The sequence below is a fragment of the Chlorella variabilis genome, assembly GCF_000147415.1.
Source record: "Chlorella variabilis unplaced genomic scaffold CHLNCscaffold_1, whole genome shotgun sequence".
In the NCBI taxonomy this organism is placed as follows: Eukaryota; Viridiplantae; Chlorophyta; class Trebouxiophyceae; order Chlorellales; family Chlorellaceae; genus Chlorella; species Chlorella variabilis.
In genome coordinates this window covers 450,245-467,993 of record NW_005435087.1, presented here as the reverse complement: position 1 = coordinate 467,993, position 17,749 = coordinate 450,245, and the positions used below count along the sequence as shown (strand labels likewise).

General features: G+C 68.2%; 5 protein-coding genes across 5 annotated transcripts; 4 read left to right on the top strand and 1 right to left on the bottom strand.

The window, feature by feature from the left end:
• Positions 1 to 2,335: 2,335 nt before the first annotated feature.
• CHLNCDRAFT_18155 (hypothetical protein) lies at positions 2,336 to 4,450 on the top strand (the record flags this gene model as incomplete). The annotated part of the gene is made up of 5 exons (XM_005851972.1): positions 2,336 to 2,571; positions 2,799 to 2,908; positions 3,091 to 3,430; positions 3,666 to 4,069; positions 4,266 to 4,450. The coding sequence occupies 5 exons, from the start codon at positions 2,336 to 2,338 to the stop codon at positions 4,448 to 4,450; spliced, it is 1,275 nt and encodes a 424-aa protein (XP_005852034.1).
• A 1,267-nt stretch (positions 4,451 to 5,717) lies between these two features.
• Positions 5,718 to 7,855, top strand: CHLNCDRAFT_132996 (hypothetical protein; the record flags this gene model as incomplete). The annotated part of the gene is made up of 5 exons (XM_005851971.1): positions 5,718 to 5,763; positions 5,916 to 6,100; positions 6,256 to 6,342; positions 6,481 to 7,385; positions 7,597 to 7,855. 5 exons carry the CDS (start codon positions 5,718 to 5,720, stop codon positions 7,853 to 7,855), a joined length of 1,482 nt encoding a protein of 493 aa, XP_005852033.1.
• A 684-nt stretch (positions 7,856 to 8,539) lies between these two features.
• CHLNCDRAFT_132995 (hypothetical protein) lies at positions 8,540 to 9,744 on the top strand (the record flags this gene model as incomplete). The annotated part of the gene is made up of 3 exons (XM_005851970.1): positions 8,540 to 8,911; positions 9,108 to 9,508; positions 9,723 to 9,744. 3 exons carry the CDS (start codon positions 8,540 to 8,542, stop codon positions 9,742 to 9,744), a joined length of 795 nt encoding a protein of 264 aa, XP_005852032.1.
• Positions 9,745 to 10,135: 391 nt separating this feature from the next.
• CHLNCDRAFT_132994 (hypothetical protein) lies at positions 10,136 to 11,129 on the top strand (the record flags this gene model as incomplete). Its single annotated transcript, XM_005851969.1, has 3 exons — positions 10,136 to 10,396; positions 10,512 to 10,781; positions 10,914 to 11,129. The coding sequence occupies 3 exons, from the start codon at positions 10,136 to 10,138 to the stop codon at positions 11,127 to 11,129; spliced, it is 747 nt and encodes a 248-aa protein (XP_005852031.1).
• A 199-nt stretch (positions 11,130 to 11,328) lies between these two features.
• Positions 11,329 to 13,514, bottom strand: CHLNCDRAFT_132993 (hypothetical protein; the record flags this gene model as incomplete). Its single annotated transcript, XM_005851639.1, has 9 exons — positions 11,329 to 11,427; positions 11,583 to 11,660; positions 11,822 to 11,887; positions 12,052 to 12,140; positions 12,292 to 12,352; positions 12,576 to 12,706; positions 12,857 to 12,929; positions 13,110 to 13,202; positions 13,326 to 13,514. 9 exons carry the CDS (start codon positions 13,512 to 13,514, stop codon positions 11,329 to 11,331), a joined length of 879 nt encoding a protein of 292 aa, XP_005851701.1.
• Between the last annotated feature and the right edge of the window lie 4,235 nt (positions 13,515 to 17,749).

Sequence of the window (17,749 nt, the reverse complement as noted above, 5' to 3'; positions counted from 1 at the left end):
GCCGCTGGGAACAGCGTGCAGCATGGCAGGCTGCCTGCTGGCACCACAGGCTGCCAGACGTGTGGTGGCTGGGCCAGCGCTGCCGGGGCGGTGGGCTGCATGGTGGCGGAGTAGCATGCCACTCCCCAAGCAGCGGCCGGCATCGCCACCTCTGCTGCTGGCCCCAGGAGCACCGATGGCATGGAGCATGGCACTGACAACACTGGCTGCACAGGTGCGGGAGCTGGGAGGGGCTGGCCCAGGGTCTGCTTGGCGGGCGAGGCCTGCACCCCGACGTTACGCACGCTGCGATGCCCGCCCTTGGCAGGGCTGCTTCTTCGGCACCTCCCAGGTCTCTCTGGGCTGCGGGCCTGGGTCTCTGCTGCATCCTGCCACTGCTGGCGCGCGGCGGGAGAATGCGGAGGCGGCTGTGGTGGCTGTGCGGACGGCCTGGACGGCACCAGGCGTGCTGCACATGTGATGGTGCCGACCTGCACCCCGCTAGCGGGGCACGCCAGGCTGCAGCACTGCAGAGCTTCTGCGTGGATGGGGCTGCCGCCGCTGCACCGCGGCTCGCCGCTGCCCACAGGCGCGCGCGCGCTGGGCAGCTGCAGCGTGCCCACCCCCAGCACTCGGCCTGGCTGAACAGGTGCACGCCTGCCGTGGGGAGCTGCAGCTCCCTCAGCATAAATGACGTGCAGCACGCGATGCGGCGTATGGCACTCCTGTGCCTCTGAAATGTGCCCACTGCCGGCCGCTGCACTGCACGCTGGCGCAGGCGCATCCTGCAGCTCCCAGCTGCCGCAGGCGTCCACGAGCTGGAGCTCCTCAAACTGCACAGGCCCCCGGTGTGCTCTGCCGCCCACGCCGCTCTGGCGCTGTGGTACCAACGGCGCCAGGCACACGCTCGTGGCGCGGAGCAGCAGGGGCAGCGCTGCCTGGCCCTCCAGCTTCAGCAGCAGCAGACGGGAAGCAGGAGCATCTAGCTCCCAGGATGCACGCTGCAGCAAGCAAGCAGTGTATCATGTGGAGGGCGGGCACGCAGCGGCGGGCGGGCACCAGGGCGACGGCGGTTCTGAAAGAGGCCTAACGCCCGGCGATTCACCTGGCCGGCCCTGTGGCCCTCCCAAACGCTGTGCACATGCACCTGCCATCGGCAGGGCCAGGGGGAAAAAGTGTCAGCGACGCAAGGCGGTTTGGCGGGAGACGGCATGTGCGGTGGTCAGGCCCCCGGGGCGCTCCCCACCTCGAGCCTCATGCCTGGACTTCAATGCGGGCGACAGCGGGGCAGAGCCGCGACATGCCATCTACAGGGAAGGGGGCTGAGCTTCGCCGTTTGGACTCGAAAATGCGTTGTTGGAGTCCCCTCGGCGGCAGGAATCAATATGAGGGTGCGGGAGGACTCCGCGTGCCAGCTGTTGGTCTCTGCAGCGGTCGCCTGCAAAAAAGAAAACTCGACGAAAACAGACTGACTTGCCGCGTGCGGTGCCCCCCGTCGCTATAAGTCCATTCAGCCCGCTCCTCCACATCGATCTCCCACACACCTATCTCCTCCAACGCGTTTGTGCCTACCGCGGCAGCTGCGTCAGGAGATCAACGTCTGGAACTCCATTTGCGCAGCGGCCACCCTGCTGCTTCCATCTCCCCTGGCGCTGGCTGAACATCGCATCGCCCTGCCAAAACGGAGCAGCTACGCAGCGGGCACCGTGCACCGGCAGGCAGTAGTCAGTCCGCTGGGAACTGCGACAGGGGACGCTTGCAGCCGCTCTAAGGACCCCATGTTGGCGACACGAGTGAGTCGGAGGTCTGATTTAGGGGTTTGGCATCCCTTGGTGCCCGCAGCCTCCCTCCCTCGGGCTCATCTCGCGCCTAGGGTCTGCAGCAACGCCCTTGCTCCCCCTTTTGCCCGCCGCGTCCACGCGGTCCGCCTCACTCCTGGCACCCCACAAACGCTGTGCAGGGCCTCAACCGCCTGGCCTGCGGGGCCCGGCGCCCCGCGCCGGCACGCCGCCCGCTCCGCGTCTCGGCCGAGTCCGGCGGCGCCGACCACGGCCCCTCGACCAGCGGCCGCGCCCGCGCATACCCAGAGCGCCGCGCCGCGCCCCGCCTCGCCGCCGTGCGCAGCCCGGTGCTGCGCTCCCTGGCGCTGACCACCGTGGCCATCCCGCGGCAGCAGCTGGAGCAGCGGTACGGCGGCGTGCTGGCCGACCAGGCCGCGTCAGCGCCCAGTCAGGCGCAGCCGGCCCGCCGCGCCCCCTCCGACGGAGCCCAGGAGGCGCCGTTGAGCCGCGATGCGCTGCTGCTGGTGCTGCTGGCCACCGCCGTCTCCTTCATCTGCTCCATCGACCGCGCCGCCATGTCGGTCGCCATCCTGCCGATGTCCGACCAGTTCTCGTGGGACGACTCGGTCAAGGGCTCCGTCTCCTCCGCTTTCTTCGCGGGATACATGGTGACCAACCTGTGCGGCGGCTTCCTGGCCACCCGCTACTCCGCCAAAGGCGTGCTGGCCATCGGCGTCGTGCTCTGGTCCCTCTTCACCATCGCCACGCCCTCGGCCGCCGCGGGCAACCTGGGCGAGCTCATGCTGGCAAGGTGGGCTGGCGCCGGGCGGCGCTGGAGCTGGGGTGGAAAGGGGGTCTGCCGGCTGGCCCGGCTGGATGGCCTGGATCTGTGGCGCTCTCGCGCTGGCCCCGCGCTGCCCGGCGGGGCATGTGCCTGCTCATGTGCCCACCCCAGGCATGGGGCACATCCGCCTCCTCGCTCGCTGCTGCCTGACCTGCGCCCCTCCGTGCCCCTTGCGCCTGTGGCCGCACCTTCAGGGCGGTGATGGGGGTGGGCGAGGGCGTGACCTACCCCTCTATTCAGAACCTGGCCCGCAAGTGGGTGCCCGAGCAGAAGCGCTCCCGCGCCCTGGCCTTCATCTACTCTGGTGCGCGCCGCCCGGCGTCTGCCCGCCCCATGTCCGCCCGCCCCACCCTGCCTTGCCTGCCTGCGTGCCTGGGCGCTGCCGGCCGGCCGGCCCGGCCCTTGCTACGTGGTGCTCGCAGCTGCGGCGCATGCCGATGGCAGCCTGCCTAACGCCCGGCCGCCCTCCCCACCCGCCGCCTGCAGGCCACCAGCTGGGCACGATTGGCTCCTACATGCTCTGCCCGCTGCTCATCGCCCACTACGGCTGGGAGAGCGTGTTCTGGATCTTTGGATCCCTGGGCTTTGTCTGGCTGCTGGGCTGGCTGCCGCTGGTCAGCGACGGCGCGCCGCCCAGCCTGGAGGCCGGTGCGGCCGGCCGCGGCACCGCCGCCGCGGCGCCGGCGCCTCCCGCGGCGCCCGCCGTCCCGGCCAAGGAGCTGCAGCTGCAGGACGTGCCGTGGGCCGCCTTTGCCGCCAACCCCGCCTTTTGGGCCATCGTGGCCGCGCAGTGCACGGTGTCGGTGGGCAACGTGCTGGCCTTCAGGTGTGTGTGTGTGTGTGGCTGTACTGCTGCTGCCGTACTGCTGCTGCCGTACCGCCGGCTTTGGCTGGCTTGGCTGCTGGGCCAGCGGCTGGCGCCGTACCGCTGCCTTGGCGGCTGGGCCGGCGGCTCGGCTGCTGGGCTGCGCAGACTCCCCCTGTTGCACTGCATCTTGCCCCCGCCCTCAACCCCCTTCCCGGTCCCGCCCCCTCCCCTCCCCCGTCGGCTCCCCCCGCAGCTGGCTGCCCACCTTTTACAACCAAGTGTACGGCGTGGATGTGGCCGCCTCCGCCGCCTACTCCGTGCTGCCGTTTGTGGTCACCGTGGTGGCCACCAACGCGGGCGGCTGGATCGCGGACGGCCTGGTGAACAATGGGGTGCTGGACAAGACGACGACGCGCAAGCTGATGCAGGGCATCGCCTCGCTGGGCCCCGCCGTGTGCCTGGTGAAGCTGGCGGCGGACCAAGGCGCAGGTGAGGGCGCCTCCTCGGTCACCAACGCCGTGGCGCTCGTCACCGCCTGGTGCTCCCTGTGCGGCTTCTCCGCCGCGGGGTACGGCTCCAACCACCAGGACATCTCAAGGGAGTACAGCGGCATCCTGTACGGTCTGTCCAACGGCCTCGCCAGCGTGGCGGCCTCGGGTGAGCGCCCGCCCGCCTCCCCGGGGACATGCTGCTGCTGTTGAGCATGCCGCGCTCCTCGCTGCGGCTGCCGCGCGTGTGGGTGCGCCAGGCGCGGGGCCCCTGCCCGGCGGCGGCGCGCTGCACCCTCTCCTCTCCTCTGCTCCAGCTCGCCCCAGCCCGCGCCCCCCCCCCCCCCCCCTGCCCCCGCCCGCAGTCTCCATCTACGCCACCGGCCAGGTGCTGCACTACACCCACGACTGGTCGCTGGTGTTTGAGGTGGCGGCGGGGCTGTACGCGGTGGGCGCGGCGGCATACCTCAAGTGGGCCTCCTGCGAGGAGCAGTTTGCGCACGCGGACGGCGGCGCCGCACGCCAGCTGGCCAAGGCCAAGGTGCAGTGAGCCAAGACCTGCCGCACCCTGGCTGCGCGCGGCCCATTGCCCTCCGGCAGGCCCATTGCCCGCCGGCCGGCCCAGCCGCGCCCCCACGGCTGGAGAGCCCCCCCTTCACCCCACATGCCCATGCCACATGCCACATATACTGGAGCGTCGCTGTGCCGCGGCGCGCTGCCTGGATGGCTGCGCGCCGCTCGGCGCTTCACCCGCTCTTCAGGGTGCGGAGCGCCTCCGTGCCCCTGCAGCCCCAGCCTTTTTCTCTTCTTACCGATTGATTCTTCGCCGATTGATGCCGCCCCGCCCCGCCCTGGGGATGGATTGCTTTCTTGCTTCTATCTGTTGCCTCGCTGGTTTTGAGTGGGCGGTGCGCCCTGCACCCGCTGCGGCGCGCCGCCCCAGAGCCGATCCGATCCCCATCCTGCGGCATGCCGAGCGCCGTGTTGCCCAGCCAACCCCTCTGCGCCCGCGATGCGCCTAATATCTGATCCAACCAACCCCGCCGCCACACACCCAGCTGTGGCCCTCTGCGTTTTGCCGTGCGCACACCCGTCTTCTTTGCTTGCTTGCTGTGTTTACTGCGTGAGACCCCCGCGCCGCACCTGAGACGTGCGGCCGCACACTGCGAATCTCTTCCATACTGCCACCACACTCTCTGAGCCCTGCCCCCTCTCATCTCTCCTCACCCAGCGCCAGAACCCCCTCCTTTCTCTTACGTCCCACTGCCCTGCCTGTATTTGCCCCTGCCCTTTGAGCGATTGCCAGCGCTGTACCCCCCTCCCCCCGACCCTCTTCTCCTGGTGGCACCCGCGCCCCGCCGCGCTCGCCCGCCACATGCACAGAGGGAGCTGGAAACGCACGCTCCTTAGCCAGCCTGTTGCCGGCTTTCCCACCAAACCCCCCTTATTCAATTTGATTCTTTCTACCCCTGTGTCCTGTACATGCTCGATCGGCGTCCGACCCGCCCCACACGCTACATACACGCCGCACTGCCCGTCCAACTTATTACCGTGCCTTCTTATGTGGAGCCTGCTGAGTGGCGAGTCCTCTGTAACGCAAAGTGCCAGTAAGCCTTGTGAGGGAGGGGGAGCAGAATGTGTTGCATCGCCTCCGTATGGCAGCAGGTGACTGGCGTGTCATGGCTCCGCTCCCGCCCCAGCATGCACGGCACGGCACAGCCGTGAACCGCTGTCATGTTTTGATTGCGTTCCGTACATCCCCAGGCTACACTCAACCACGAGCCAGCCCCAGCAGGGAGCCCAGACGGCAGCCAGCGATGCGGCAGGGCAGCTTCTTGCGCAAGGGGCTGGCTACGGCTGCTGGTGAGGTGACATCGTGCAATGGTATCAACTGAGGCTGCCTGACTTCGCTGCTGTTGCCCGCCGCCCTCATGCCATGCCATGGCGCTCTGCGCCTCCTACGGCTCCTGGATGACTGGATGACGGGCCCCATCGTGGTATATGGCGCTGTGCAGATCCCGGCACCCGCCCGGGGCTGCACGGCCAGACGCTGCTGTCCAGCGGGCACCCCGACCTGGACCGCCTGCTGGGCGGCGGCCTGCCACTGGGCAGCCTGCTCCTGCTGCTGGAGGATGGATGGTCCGCCCACCACGCCACCCTGCTGCGCTATTTCCTGGCAGAGAGCGCTGCCTGCGGCCAGGTGAGCAGGCCCAGTGAAAAGGGGGCTTGCAATGCGGCCCGCATCGGCCGGCAGGCTGGCCATAGCAGCTGGGGCTGTGATGTGTTTGGCCCGTCAGCAGCGCAGCTGAATACGGCTGCAGCTTTTTAGCCAGCTCCTGCTGCCGCCGCCTGCAGACGCTGCTGCTGGCGGCAGCCCCAGCGCCGGAGGGAGGCTTGCCCAAGTTCATTCCCGCAGAGCTGAAGGGCAGGGCTGCGGAAAAGGTGTGGAGGCATCTGCCTGCTGCTGTCGTACTGCTGGCATGTGACAGGCCTGCACAGCCTTAGGAGCAGTGTTTGAGTACCCTTGGGGGGCGCATTGCTTTTTTCCCTCTGCTCCCAACTGCCGCTCTCTGCTTGCAGGACGAGGACGAGGGGGGCAAGGAGCAGGAGCAGTACAAGCTTCGTATCGCCTGGCAGTACAGGCGATACATTCAGGGCGGCCCAGCTGGTGCCCCTGCCGCGACTCGGGCGCCAGGAAGCCTGGCCAGCAGCAGCAGCGGTGGTGTGGACAGCAGCAGAGGCCAGGCAGGTGCGCATGCGCCCGCCGGTGACAGCCGCAGCGGCAGCGGTAGCGGCACGCCCAGGAGGCCGGCGGGCCTGAGGGACTGGTGCCACCGCTTCGACCTGCTCAAGGCAGCTGGAGAGGAGGGCCTGCAGCAGTGCAGAGCCGAGCTAGTAGACTGCAGCGGCGGCGGCAGCAACAGCAGCAGCAGCGGCGATGGCAGCAGCGGCGGCGGCGACGGCATACCGCGGCTGCTCTCCGCTGCGGCAGCGTTCGTGCAGTCCCTCGCCCCGCCCCAGCCAGCTGGCGGCGGTCCCGCAGCAGCAGCAGCGGCGGCGGCGGCGGCAGCCTCTCCGGCGCCGCCCGCGACGGGAGCGCGAGCGCCTGCGCCTTCCGTGCTGCCGCCTCGAGGTCCGCAGCACGTGGGGCGCATTGCGGTGCTGTCCCTCGGCTCACTGGGCTGGCAGCCGGGGGAGGAGGAGGGCCGGGGCGCGGCCGGCGGCGGCGGCAGCAGCTGCGCCCACGGCTCTTGGCAGCAACCGTCCGGGAACGGCCAGCCAGGGCAGCCCCCGACCACTGCCGACGGCGCCGCCGTGGCGCGCGCCTTGCTGCAGCTCAAGGGGCTGGTGAGGGACCAGCGGTGCGCCGCCGTGGTGTCCGTGCCCGCGCCGCTCTTCTCCCAGTCTGACCTGGCGCTGATGCAGCACCTGGTGGACGGCGTGGTGGCGCTGGAGAGCGTGGCAGACGGCTCAGACATCGCCAGGTGGGCGGCCGGGAGTGCTTATGGCTGTGTGTGCCTGGGTTTGTAGGTCGTCGGTGGTAATTGTGTGGCTGTGTGTGTGTGTGTGGCAATCTTGGAGGTACTTGGTACAGGCTGGTGCTCCTCCCCGGGGCAGACCCCGCGGCAGCTGATCTTGCCGTCTCACAGCCTGCCCCTGCCCGCTCGGCGGCTCCCCTGCTCCGCGCTGCGCCAGGCTGGCGCCAGACCCCGCCAGCGTGGCGGGCCTGCTGCACCTGCGCAAGCTGCCCTGCCTGGGTGCGGCGGCGCCGCCGGCCCCGGAGGCCGCGCTGCACCTGGTGCGCCACAAGCGGCGGCGGCTGGCCATCACACCTGTGGAGATTGACCCCGAGGCGGAGCTGGCAGACGCAGAGGCGGCTGGTGGCGCGGGCAGGAGCGCGGCCGCGGCGCTGTGCGGCGGCCCGCCAAAGGCCGACGGGGCAGTCGACTTCTGATGTGAGCACTCGTGTAATCCATTGAGCCGTCGATGACCAGCAGTGTTGGTGGCCAGGCACAGGAAAGCGGCGTGCCCCGCCGGGCAGCACGCACTGCTGCAGCCCCACTTGTGAGCCTGTGAGCCCTCGCTGCCTGCTCTCGCTCCTCCTGCAAACTGCACAAGGCCTGCCCCGCTCTCCAAGGCCCTCTAGCCTACTTCACCCCCTTTGGACTTCTGCCCAAGCAGCGGTTTGGGGCAGCCAGCTCGCCAGAGGAGCACCTGGAGGAGCACCTGGATGAGTGCTCATCAGCAACCGCGGCAGCCCCTGGCCGCTGCCCCACCAGCCGACTTCAGCAGCCTGCCTGACGAGCCTGTGATGCTCGTCTTCCAGGCGCTGGGCTCAGGTTGTGGCCTGGGGGATCAGCTCCTGCTCAGGCGAGCCACTGCAACGGACATGGCAGCCGGCGGTCGAGGGAGGGGCCGCCGCTGTCGGCGCGTGTTCGCAGACGCAGTTTAGGAGAGCCGCTGTAGGCTGCAAACACAGCAGCTCCCCGAAACCCTCGTTTTTCAAATATCCTGCAGGCACCGCACTATCCCTCTCGTCTGCCGTCGGTGGTGGCTTCTCAGCAACAGCCGCAAGCTGCTGGCCACCTTGGAAGTCAGCCTCATTTTGCGGGGCAGCTACAAAGCATTCTTGAGGCGCATGCGGCTGGTGTGCCAGTGGGTGCTGCTGCGGGCTGCCCGCCATGTTGAGCGGCTGCGGCTGAGAGTGGAGCTTGACCACCAGCAATTAGATGCGGCTGCTGAGCTGGAGACAGCCCTGGTTGCGATGCTGGTTGGCTGTGGAGCGGCAGGCAGGCTGTCAGAGCTGGACCTCAGCCTGGTGCATGTTCCTTTTGGGCTCAGCAGCTGGCTGTCAGCCCTGCGCAGCCTGCAGAAGCTGCAAATCAGTGCAATGGCTTCGCTGCAAGGTCTCGGTGCCGAGTGCAGGCTAGTGGCAGCTGGGCCGCTGCATACGCTGACAGACCTGGAGGTGCTGTGGCTGTCGGGCTACCCGATAGTTGCCATGTCGGATGTACGCCTGCCACCATCACTGACCCGGCTGCACCTATGCTGCTACCGCCATAGTGGCTTGGGGAGCACCCTGCTGCACCAGGTGCGTACTACGCGTGTATTTTCGATAACGCAGATGCAGAGCGCCTTTCGCCGCAGTAGGCCAGTCGTTGCAGCAGCATATGGCCAACCACATGTGGCGCCTGTGTGCGATGCAGGTCACAGAGCTGGCAAGCCTGCGCCGCCTCACGATGGATGATGTGGAGATGGCGTCCCTCCCCCTGGAGGGCCTATCAATCCTGGAGTACCTTTTCCTGAGCCGAAGTGGCTACCTGCCCGACTCCCTGGCCCTACCAGCGTCCCTGGAAACCTTGCGCATCAATGGAGTCAGCACTTCAAGCATGGTCGCGCTGCACGCTGCGATGCGCCAGGCAACGCAGCTGACCTGTCTGCTGCTGCAAGGGATCAGCAGTTTGACGGGGCTGCCTTTGGAGTTGGCCTGCCTCGAGCGGCTGCAAGATTTTGGCTGGGAGGTCTCGCCTGAACTGAACGACTACGGCCTCCGCCAGCTGCCAGCGGGGCCATGGCTGAACAGCGTCACCCGGCTTGTGCTGCCAGCGTCAGCCCTGCCCTTGTCAGGCCTGGGCCCACAGCTGAAGCGTCTGGGTCTTCAGCACTTTGGCTCTGTTGACAGCCCGGGCCAAATCCGCATCCTCCGATGGGCCGCCCAGCAGCCGTCCCTGGAGCAGCTTTCGCTGGGGCACAGCCGGCGGTGGGAGGCACCGACAGCCTTTGCCCTGCTGGAGGCTGGCCGCTGCGCGCCATGCCTGCAGGTTGAAGGCGGAGACAGGGTGATGAGCGAGCTGTTTGGCCACGAACCTTAGTTGAGATGGGTGCGCCTCCAGTGCACACTGCCTGTTTCATGCCTATGTAGCCACCCCCTTCACGCGCTGATGGCCGCCCCTGCTGGGCGGCTTGCCTCCTGCGCTCGACTGCTTGACATTCCATCTTCTGGCCTGCATGGCCTGTCATGGTCTCTAGCCACCTGTACAGCCTCTAAATCCTCTTTTTTCATCACATGTAATCGCATTTCAACAGGACCTATGCAAGTGCCTCATCATCTCCCTCCCGCCGGCGCCGCCATGTCAGCAACGAGATGACTTCGGGGACCCTGCATCGAACGAGACCCCATTGCTTTCAACCTTTCCGAAAGATTAAACTGAGTGGTTTCCACTGGCCAGGAGCCATGTTTCCGCACCGCGGCGTGCTCGTTGTCGGTTTTCTCGTGGCTTGCGGCTCGGCCTGCCACGCCCAGCTGCTGCTGGGCGCAGGGAGGGCCGGCTGCCCCAAGCCCAAGGCTCTGAGTGCCGCCGCCACCAGCGACACGGCCGTCTCCCTGACTTGGCAGGCGGGCGACGGTGGCAGCCCCGCGACCTGCGGCGGCTACCTCATCGCCATCTTCAAGGACGGCCAGCCAGCCGGGTCCGGGAAGAGCTTTGCAAGCAGCGTGAGTGGGCGCTCACGTGCGGGACCGGGCCATGGGGCTGGGCTGGGCCCGCCCAGCCGTCCAGTGCACAACACAGTTGCCATGCCACACCTGCACCCGCCGACTCCTCCCGCAGGTCCCTGCCGCCATCATCAGCGGGCTCTCCCGGGGCGCCACCTACACCGTGCAAGTGCGGGCGCTGAGCCGCCTGGGCCTCGCCGCCAGCGAGCCCGCCCAGCTGACCGGCGTCGCCACCTCCGTGCCCTCCCCTGCGGCCTCCTCGGCCGCCGCCGGCGCCTCGGGCAGCGCTGCCGAAGACGCGTGGGCGTGCGTGGCGGCCCAGGGCTACCCCGTGTGCGCCGCAGGGTCTGCCGGCCTGTGCACTCCCATCACCTGCGCAGAAATGGTGGGTGCGGCTACAGCTGCAAGAAGTGCGCTTTCTTGTCCGCCAGCCAGCCGGGGATCGTGATCACACGCGGTGCGCTTCTGGCCTGCCTGGCCGCCTGAGCCACCCCCTGCTCACTCCCCTTGGCTGCAGGCCCGCCTGGGGCGCTGCGCCGCCCCCTACATCCGGGTTCAGGACTGGCAGCGCCGCACGCTGACCCAGCACTGCGCCGCAGAGTGCGGCGGGTGCGCGGGCAGGGCGGTGCCGCGCCTGGCCGACAGCATGGCGCCGCCCCAGGCTTACTGCTGCGCTTTCAACACCGGCGCCTACTTTGCCGGGCCGGGCGGCGCGGCGGTGGCCGCCAAGTAGCGGCAGCGGCAAGGGGCAGAGGCAGCAAGCGGAGGATGGCCTCAGGGATGAGTACAAGTTGAACTGCAATGAGTACTCCCTAACCAACACGCTTTCACTCGATTTAAGTTGCACACCCTTGCATTGGCACACAGTTGTGAATTGCACAGTTGTGTCAACACACAAGCGCACAGCCGGCGCCGGCGCAGGACAGCTGCGGCTAGCCCACCGCCATCTGCTGCGCCTGCTGCGCCCCCAGCGCCTCGTTCAGCGCCGCGTGCAGCTTGGCCGCCGCCCGCTGCGCCGCCTCCACCATCTCCTGTACAGCACAGCAAGGGGCTGGGCTGGTGTCATGCGTGTGGGGGTGTGCCGGAAGCCGTTCTTATTGCTGGGTTTGGACGCGGGCTGGCAGGCAGGGCACATCATCCAAGAGCATAGCGGTGCTGCTCAGCGGTCGGCCCCACCGCCACCCACCAGCGCCTGGCTGGCCTCTATTCCTCCCCGCCGCCGCTTGGTGGTGCCGCACACGTTGCCGGTGGCGTCCACCGCTACCTGCCGGGCCATGGCGGGGCAGGGGCCCGCAGAAAAGAGCCGTGAACCCTTTGTCGCAAGCGAGAAGGGCATGCTTGCGTTGCAAGTTGCACTGCGGTTTAAGTGACTGGACGCCAATCAGCAGCGAGCACGGCCCACCAACAGGGTGCCAGGCCTCCCACCTGCAGCGCTGCTGAGCTGCACAGCTCCTCCTCAGCCGTCAGGTCCACCACACAGTGCCCGCCAATCTGCAGGCGGTCAGGCAGCCGGCATGCCAGTCAGGCCTGCCGGTCAGGCCTGGCACAGCAGGCAGGCAAGCTGCCCGGCATCGCTCCTGCCGCTCACGACCCCTCCTGCCGCCGCCGCCTGCCTCCCTGCCGCCGTCGCCAGCCCCAGCCGGCCACGCAGGCACCTGCGACACCGTGACGCAGATGGGCATGCCACCGACGTCCAGCCGCATCGCCTCTGACGGGTCATCATCCACCTCATAGTCTGGCTCATCTGCAACAAGCAGCAGAATTTTGTAATCTTGTAGAGAAACAGGCAGGACGACAGAGAAGCAAGTGGGATTGTAGGGCAGCAAATCTGGGCGACACAAAGGCAGAGCCCGGCGCGTCTGCCGTGCCACTGCCGGCGGGCGGTTGGGCTCTACCTGTGGGGTCCTCCCCCGGCTGCACCTCCACCTTTGGAATCTTGGCATCTGCCAGCGCGGCCTGCGGCATTGTGCACGCAACAACTCAGCCAAGGGATCAATCGCAGGCTGAATGTGTTTTCTCCCCTCGGCTTGCTTCAGGCTCGCACAAACCCCAAGTTCCCCAAGCCATGCACCTCAGCCGCCGCCCCCACAGCAGCCGGTGCGGGCGCCAGCCGCTGCCGCCCGCCACCACGCTGCCATCGGCAGCAAGGGCCATCAGGCACCGCTTGCCCTGCGCGCACCTTGGCCGCCACGCTGACCGCGTCGTGCAGGTTGCCGCCGATGTTGAGCAGCAGCGCGTCCACATACAGCACCCAGCACGTCTTGCCCGACACGATGCTGAGCAGGGAGAGGTCCACGCCTCCACCCCGGCCTGCAGCAGCGCCAAGGGAAGCGGCCGCTTCAGCGACACGAGGCGGAGGTGGAGAGAAGGGTGGGATGCTAAGGCCGTGCAGTGCGTGTGCAAGAGCCTGCGGCAGGTGATGCATGGGACAAGGAGGGCGGCTTGCCAGGGCATGCAGACCTGAGGGCCCAGGGTACATGCTGCGCTCCAGCGCCCGAGACAGCTCCCCAGCCAGCTCGTCGCCGCCGCGGCCCTGCGGGCGCAGCCACCCACAGCACGTGGGCACACGTTCAGAAAGGGAGGGGACCTCCCACTTGGCTATGGAGCCCAGCTTTGCAATGGGACAATCGGCAAGAGGGTCTGTCCACGATGTGAGGCGCAGGATGGTGCGCTTCCAGCGGCAAGCAGCAGGAGCAGCCTAGCAGCGCCGCACCCGAAAGGCGGGGCTGGCCACTGGCGAGCACTCCACCGCAAAGTTCAGCCGCCCGCAGTCTGGCCGGTCTAGATCCGGGCTGCCTATCTCAGCCTGCAAGCAATCACGGAATGCAGCCACACAGCCGTCGTTCCAGGTTCGGCGCCGGTCACCTCCCGCCGCCCGAAGCGCGCCTGCCTGCTGCTGCGGCGCGCCCATCGGCCCCTGCCGCCGCACCTTGACGCCTACTATAACGTCCGTCTCGCCCAGCTGCACCCTTGCAGAGCCGGTGGCCTGCGCTAGCTCGCCCAGCTTCACGCTGAGCGGTCTAAAGTCCTCCCGCTGCCTGCCATCGTTTCTGCAGTTGCATGCCACGCCGGTGGTGATCCATTCCACCTCTCCCTGGCTTATGAGGGGCGCAGACATGTTGCAGCTGGAGCTTGCAGTGCGTGTGAGGGGCTGTGGGTATGCAGCTGAGCTTCAGGTCAGCGATCAACGCTGGGAGAGCCGCGAAATCGATATGAATGCATTGCTGACATGGCCTTGCGTCTCTAAACAGGCTGATCGCGCCTGCTATCGCAAATTGGAGATGCTCAGATTAGTGGGTGCCACTGCACAGGCCACCGGGAGCATGGGCAGGCGGGCAGCGGCGCTCGCCGGCTCCCGGCAGCTCAGGCACCAGCATGCGGCCGTGGCCGATGCGCAGGCAGGTCCAGGTTTTTTGTGCGCGGCTCGCAATGCCAGCGGTGCCGCCAAACATAGCTCCGCTGGTGCCGCCGCCGCTGCTGCCTGAGTGTTGTCGCTGCCGGTGCCCAGTGCCCACACCTCGCGTCTCAGCACTCCGCAGGGCCCACAAGCGGAGGCGCAGCAGGGGCAGCACGAGCTGGTAGTATCACTGACCGACTTTGACCTGAGCAAGGTGGGGCAAGAGTGTGTCTGTGTGGTATTGTGCGCACCCCGCACTTGCTGTTGACATCAGTCTCCTGAACCTTTCTACTGGAATGTGCCAACATCCCCTTGTACTTTGCGTGCAGAGCAAGCTGCGGCTGGATGCCTTCCTGGCAGCCAGGCTGCCCTCTGCCAGCCGCGCCAGGCTGCAGGCCTCCATCAAGGAAGGGCTGGTGGCGGTCAATGGACGGCTGCAGGTGGGGCAAGCGCATATGCACGTGCATGTTGCTCTCGGCCTACATGGGGCTGGCCGCCGACCATCGCCGGTGTGCACAGCTGCACCCCAGAACCCCATGCATGGCACCAGCTCCTCTTGATTCCCTGCAATGCCAAACATGCAAGCCCGCCCTGCTCCAGGCCAAGGCCAGCTACGGCGTGCGGCCCGGCGACGTGGTGCGCTGCTCCGTGCTGCCGCTGGCGCCGCTGGAGGCGGGGCCCGAGGCGCTCCCACTGGACATCGTGTTTGAGGACGAGCACCTGATCGTCATAAACAAGGTGGGGGTGGGTGTTGCTGCAGGGTTTTGGGTTCAGAGCCTGCAGGTTTGGGGGTTGACGAATGGGAGGGGGTGGCTGGTGGGTTGCGGGGATTGGCTGTCGAGGCGCCGGAAGGGGTGGCCCGGGACGATGTGTAGCATGGGGGAGGTGCACACAGTCAGGCGCAAGAGCAGGTGAGCAGGCGCCCAACGTGGGCGTCGGGGTGCTGCTCCGCTCCGCATTGGCACCTACACACCTCATGCAGCTCAACGCGCTATTGCCGCCTCCTGGCTGCAGGCTGCCGACATGGTGATGCACCCCTCGCCCGGCCACTACACCGGCACCCTGGTGAACGCCCTGCTGCACCACTGCCAGCTGCCGGCCATGCAGCTGGGCAGCGGCGCCGCGACGCCGCTGTCACTCGAAGGCGCGGCGGCGGCGGCGGCGGCGGCAGAGGCGGCGACGGATGGCAGCGGCGCCAGCCGGCAGGCCGATGCCCTGCAGCCTCCTGCAGGTGCAGCGCAGCAGGGCTCTGAAGCAGCGGCAGCAGCAGCAGCAGCAGGAGGAGGAGGAGAAAGAGGAGGAGCAGCAGCGGCAGCAGCAGCGGCGGCATCGGATCCGGAGGAGAGTGAGCTCGAGGAGGGGGACGACGAGGAGGGCGGCGGCTTCGTGCTGCTGGGCCCCGCGGCTGCTTGCACAGCAGGCACAGCAGGCACAGCGGACGGCACGGTCCGCCCCGGCATCGTGCACCGCCTGGACAAGGGCACCACGGGGTTGGTGGTGGTGGCCAAAACTGATGCGGCGCACATGTCCCTGGCGCACCAGGCGAGCGGGGCCGGGCTGGCGTCCCTCGACTTGGGGGCAGTAGGGAGGGCGTCGTCCCAGCCAGCCTGCCTGCCTGCCTGCCTTCCTGCCTGCCACAGCTCGGGAGCAAGACCTCCCCAAAGAGGACCCGCCCACTGCACTCCACCACCCTGCTGTCCCTCATCCCTCCATCCCAAACCGGCCTGCCTGCAGTTCAAGGAGCGCAGTGTGCGGCGCACATATGTGTCGGTCACCCTGGGGGTGCCGCGGCCCCCTGAGGGACGCGTGGCGACCAACGTGGGCAGGTGTTGGCTCCCCTCCCCGCGCCCGGCCCGCCCCGACTCGCCACGCCCGCACTCTCGCATGCGACCATGCAGCCGTCTGTTCCCCCACCCAGGCTCCCTGGGTCATGCTCCACACCCTGCTGCGCGCCTGCCAGACCTGTACTGTACACCCCTGCGTCCTGCCGCCCACCAGCTGGATCCGGCTAACCCACACCGCTCCCCGCTGCCGCCGCCGCTGCCGTCGCCGCTGCCGTTTCTGTTTCGTTCCGTTTTGCAGGGACCTGCGGGACCGCAAGAAGATGGCTGCCTTTGCCTATGCCTCGGCATGGGGCCGCACCGCAGCCTCCCGCTACCGCCTGCTCGAGGTGCTGGCGGGCGGTGGCGCGGCGCTGGTGCAGTGGCGCCTTGAGACGGGGCGCACGCACCAGGTAGGGTTGGATGGGTGGGTTGGGTGGCGTGGGCATCCGTGGGTGCATGTGCGCCTGGCGGATGGAAGCGAGGCCATGGCGGCATGGCCGTGAGCATGTAGCAGCTCGCCGCCTCCACCCCATCTCCGCCTTGCCCTCCCTCACCCCCTCTTCTTCCTGCAAGCAGATCCGCGTGCACGCCAAGCACATCGGCCACCCGCTGCTGGCTGACGACACCTACAGCTCCGCTGCGGCGGCGGGCAGCATCGTGGGAGCGGGCAAGCCGCCGCGGGCGGCGGCGGCGCTGGCGGCCGTCAAGGCGCTGGCGCGGCCCGCGCTGCACGCCAAGACCCTGGGCTTTGCGCACCCCGCCACCGGGGAGCAGCTGGAGTTCGATTCGGCGCTGCCGCCGGATCTGGAGCAGGCGATCGCGGCGCTGCGGGGGCCGCCCTTTGCGTGAGGCTGGGGCCAGACAGCAGCTCAGCTGGGCCCTGCCACCGCTGGTGTCTGGCTTCCCAGTTTCCCAGTGGAGCATATTATGTTAAAGTTTAAGACCACGCAACGAACAGGTAAAAACAGAAGGGGTGAGAACAGCGGGAATGGAAGCAAGCACAGCCGTCGGTGGCGGTACAAGCGACAAGCGGGAGAGGTGCAGGCTGTGGCTAGGCTTGTCAGTGTGGCATGCGAATGGCAGAGCTACAGGGATTCCCTATCGTGTCGCAGGCACCTGCCAATCAACTGCCCTTGATGAATAAGTGGCTGAGGGCATTCTTTGTTTGTCGTCATTAGTTGTGCGGAGGGGGCGGGTGGCAGCAGCTGCTGCAAGGCTGGTCTTCACCCACGGGGCGCGAAAAAACAACAACAGTTCACCCACACACGGGCGGTGTGGAAAAATAAACAGTGCAAACAGGGAAATGGTCAGCAGCAGGCTGGAGCGACTGGCCGGAGGAGGCCGGCACGCGACGCACATGAGCCTCGGCGGGGCGGCCGGGCAACAAGTCAGCCCGCGTCGAGGCCTCAGGGTGGGCGACTCAGGCGGGCCGCAGCACCTACGCCCGCATGTTGTTCTTTTCGGCAAAGGTGTCGGAGGATGCGGCCTTGATGGCGTCCCTGAACGAGAAGGAGCGCTTGCCGGGCGGCCTGGGCCGCGCCTTGTCCTCCTCCTCCCTCTCCTGGTCCCGCTGCAGCTGCTCCCGCAGCTGCTGCTGGTACCAGTCCTGGCCGCCCTCGCCATCCGAGTCTGCCTCCATCGCCCGAGAGTCAAACTTCATGCGCGACTGCTTGCGCTGGGCCTTGGCCTCCAGCACGGCAGGCAGCGGCATGGGGCTGGGCCGGTGCAGCACCTGCCGGCCGCCGGCGTCGCCCCGGCCCCGGGCGCGGCCCCCGGGCAGCCTGCCCGACGCGTCGCCGCCGTCGCCGCTCTCGCCGCTGCTGCTCTCGCTGATGCGCTTCAGGCTGGCGGCGTCTGTCCCGGACACGGAGCCGGGGCCGCTGGCGATGCTGCTGCCCAGGGAGAGGGAGGTGGCGCCGCTGCTGCCGCTGCTGCCGCTGCCGCCAGAGGCTGCGCTGCTGATGGGACTGCGCGGCGTCTCCTCCTCCTGCCAGCTGCTCTGCCGGCTGAGCTGCTCGGCGAGCCGGCCGGCTGCGCCGCTGCGGTCCTGCTCAGGCGCTGGCACCACGCCGAATGCCGAGCCGCCGGGCGCGAAGCTCTGCTCGCCGCTGGGCAGCTCCACCAGAGGGTCCA